At 43.0% G+C, this 2,762-nt stretch overlaps 1 protein-coding gene across 2 annotated transcripts in view; it reads left to right on the top strand.

Moving 5' to 3' along the window:
* Nucleotides 1–2,762, top strand: part of rhbdf1b (rhomboid 5 homolog 1b (Drosophila)) — a gene marked incomplete at its 3' end in the record, with an annotated part of 34,889 nt that overhangs the window by 28,788 nt on the left and 3,339 nt on the right. For both annotated transcript variants that reach the window (XM_035659353.1, XM_035659360.1), the window contains 6 exon segments: nucleotides 20–226; nucleotides 1,073–1,195; nucleotides 1,710–1,852; nucleotides 2,017–2,274; nucleotides 2,375–2,486; nucleotides 2,603–2,677. In XM_035659353.1, coding sequence (XP_035515246.1) covers nucleotides 20–226; nucleotides 1,073–1,195; nucleotides 1,710–1,852; nucleotides 2,017–2,274; nucleotides 2,375–2,486; nucleotides 2,603–2,677 — 918 coding nt within the window.

Below are 2,762 nucleotides of genomic sequence, written 5' to 3'. Positions count from 1 at the left end.
TGTGTGTGTGTGTGTGTAGATTGTAGACCCCCTGGCCCGGGGTCGTGCCTTCCGCATGGTGGAAGAGGTAGACGGCTTCAGTGTCCCGCAAACTCCCATCACGCCCGGCACAGCCTCCCTCTGCTCCTTTTCCAGCTCCCGCTCCGCCCTCAACCGGTTGCCACGACGACGCAAACGGGAGTCTGTGGCGGTCATGAGTCTCAAAGCTGCAGCAGCACTAATGAAGGTGTTTGTTTATTTATTGTTTATACAGTGCATTTTAGTTTGAATTTCTTTCATTCGCCAAATATTCTCTGCTTTGCAAAATCTGTGCTTTAAACTCTTTTTTAAAGTTAAAAGCTACCTCCATGTCCTGGCAATGTAACTGCACATTAGGACCAGCTGTAAGTAGTAGCAGTAGCTCACTATCTTCAGTCAAAACAGAGCTCACAATATATGAATGCTTAACATTATTATGATGTTTTGTAACAAATCATTTAAAGACCAGGAGTATAGTTAAGGATATGTTTCCATGCACATAATGTCCATTATTTTATGTTTTTGTGAAGAGATTCCTAAAAAAAGTACATCTGTCATATCCTGATGTGTCCTTGTCTCCTACACATATGAATGGATGGGTTTTATCTGTGCACTCAAGTGTGTGTGTGTGTGTGTGTGTGTGTGTGTGTAGGCATGTTATATAAAACACAAGATCAGCTTGCAGATTAAACTCAGATGAAATACCTTACACTAAAGCGCAGATGACTGTCCCTGTGTGGCCCACTGGCTGCAGACTCACACATATACAGGGTTGAATGGATGTTCAGTGAGAGTATCTGCTAGCGCCTGTGGGGCGGGGGTTACTGGGGCAGTTTCACCAGCAGATGGTCCGTGATAATACACACCAGACGTCAAAATATTCCAGAAGTGCAGAGCTAATCCACTGTCACACAGAGGTCACGGCTGCTACACAAACATCAGAAACAATCAGAAAGAAAGTACAGGCACAGTCTGGGATTCCTCCAGATACACGGCTAGGATATACTGTGTACTTATTGATGAAAATAATGATAATGTTGCGATTTTTTGTTAGGGACGGTCATTCGGTGACAGCACTGCCGGGCGATGTCGGAGGCGGAGTTTCATGCCTCCTAGTTTCTTTGAAGACGACACTGTGGACTTCCCTGATGACCTGGACACTTCCTTCTTCACCAGAGTGAGCACTGGACACACTTCCGTACACTGCCGGGATAACCTTTCATTTATTTTCACTTAATCATCAAATTCAAAATATTCACTCAAAAGTTATCTCCACTTTTGCTTAAAGCACCCAGTGAGCATCCACCCGTTACGTCCTACAGCTTGCAGTTACACAAAACGTTGTAAAGTCTTCCTATAGTTTTATGTTGTAGGCAGGACATTTTTTTTATGTGTTTCTATTAACAAATTAGTTATAAATTGATTGAACTGAATTTGAATGACGTCACAACTTGATTGAATGATTGAATGAAGTATTTTCTTGAGTGAACAAATTGATCAAAACAACCAGATCCAATCAGTTGATGTGTTGATTCAAAGCACTGTCTTATGATCTGAGGATATACTATAAGCTGTATTTTTATGTATTGGCTCTTGCCGTGTGAGGACCCTGTGCGCCATCTTTCAAACAGATTATATTTTCTGAGTTGTTCAGCTTTGGATTTCTACTTACTCTGTTTTCACTTTCGTAGGACGGCCTGCAGGATGAGTTGTCCAGCTATGCTGACGAAGTTTTTGAGACACCATCGGAGGCTGCCATCAAACAGCTGGACGAGAGCGAGCTGACAGGAAGTGCGCTGGACAAGAACGAACTGGAGAGGACTCATCTCATGCTGTGGGTTTACAGTTTTTACAGTATTAAGTATGCAAACATGAACCTCTGATATGCTGCAGGGGAGAGAGAGTACTGTCTTATAATATCAAGCCCTGACTGAAACATTCTCCGTCTGACACTCTCATTTACAATGCTTTCCTCCACTTTCATCTTTCTCAACCCAGGCCCTTAGAGCGGGGATGGCGGAAAGCAAAAGATGGCTCTCTGGTCCAACCTAAGGTGCGTCTGAAACAGGAAGTGGTGAGTGTCAACAGTCATCAGCAGCAGCGGGGACAGAGGATTGTGGTTCCTGTTAAAAAGCTGTTTGCCAGAGAGAAGAGGCCCTATGGGCTCGGCATGGTTGGCCGTCTCACAAACCGGACGTACCGCAAGCGTATTGACAGCTTCGTCAAAAGGCAGATTGAGGACATGGATGATCACAGGTAAGACCCCTGATTTCCTTGGAGGGCAAAACTAAGTATTAGTAACTTTTCCCAGCAAATCGAGCCTGAAATTGTCCTACTGTCCTCTTTTCCCCTACAGGCCTTTTTTTACCTATTGGATCACATTTGTCCATTTGCTCATCACCATTCTGGCTGTCACTATCTATGGCATTGCCCCTGTGGGCTTCTCACAACATGAAACTGTCGACTCTGTGAGTATATTTCGCAGCGTTTATTACATCAGTATATCGTCTGTAATTTTTGGTTGAATTTTGACTGAAAATGTATGAGCAATATTAGTAATACTACTTTTTCAATTTATTTTGAGGTGTTGAGGAACAAGGGAGTTTATGAAAATGTTAAATTTGTGCAACAACAAAACTTCTGGGTGGGTCCAAGCTCAGTAAGTATTTTCTTTCTTCCATTTACCATCTCATATCAATGATTGTGCTTTACTCAGGTTTTGTGTGCTGCTAGAAATGGCATTA

The sequence above is a fragment of the Morone saxatilis genome, unplaced genomic scaffold (genome assembly GCF_004916995.1).
Source record: "Morone saxatilis isolate NCDOM2014 unplaced genomic scaffold, NCSU_SB_2.0 Contig1, whole genome shotgun sequence".
Lineage (NCBI taxonomy): Eukaryota > Metazoa > Chordata > Actinopteri > Moronidae > Morone > Morone saxatilis.
This window is presented reverse-complemented; position numbering and strand designations above follow the sequence as displayed.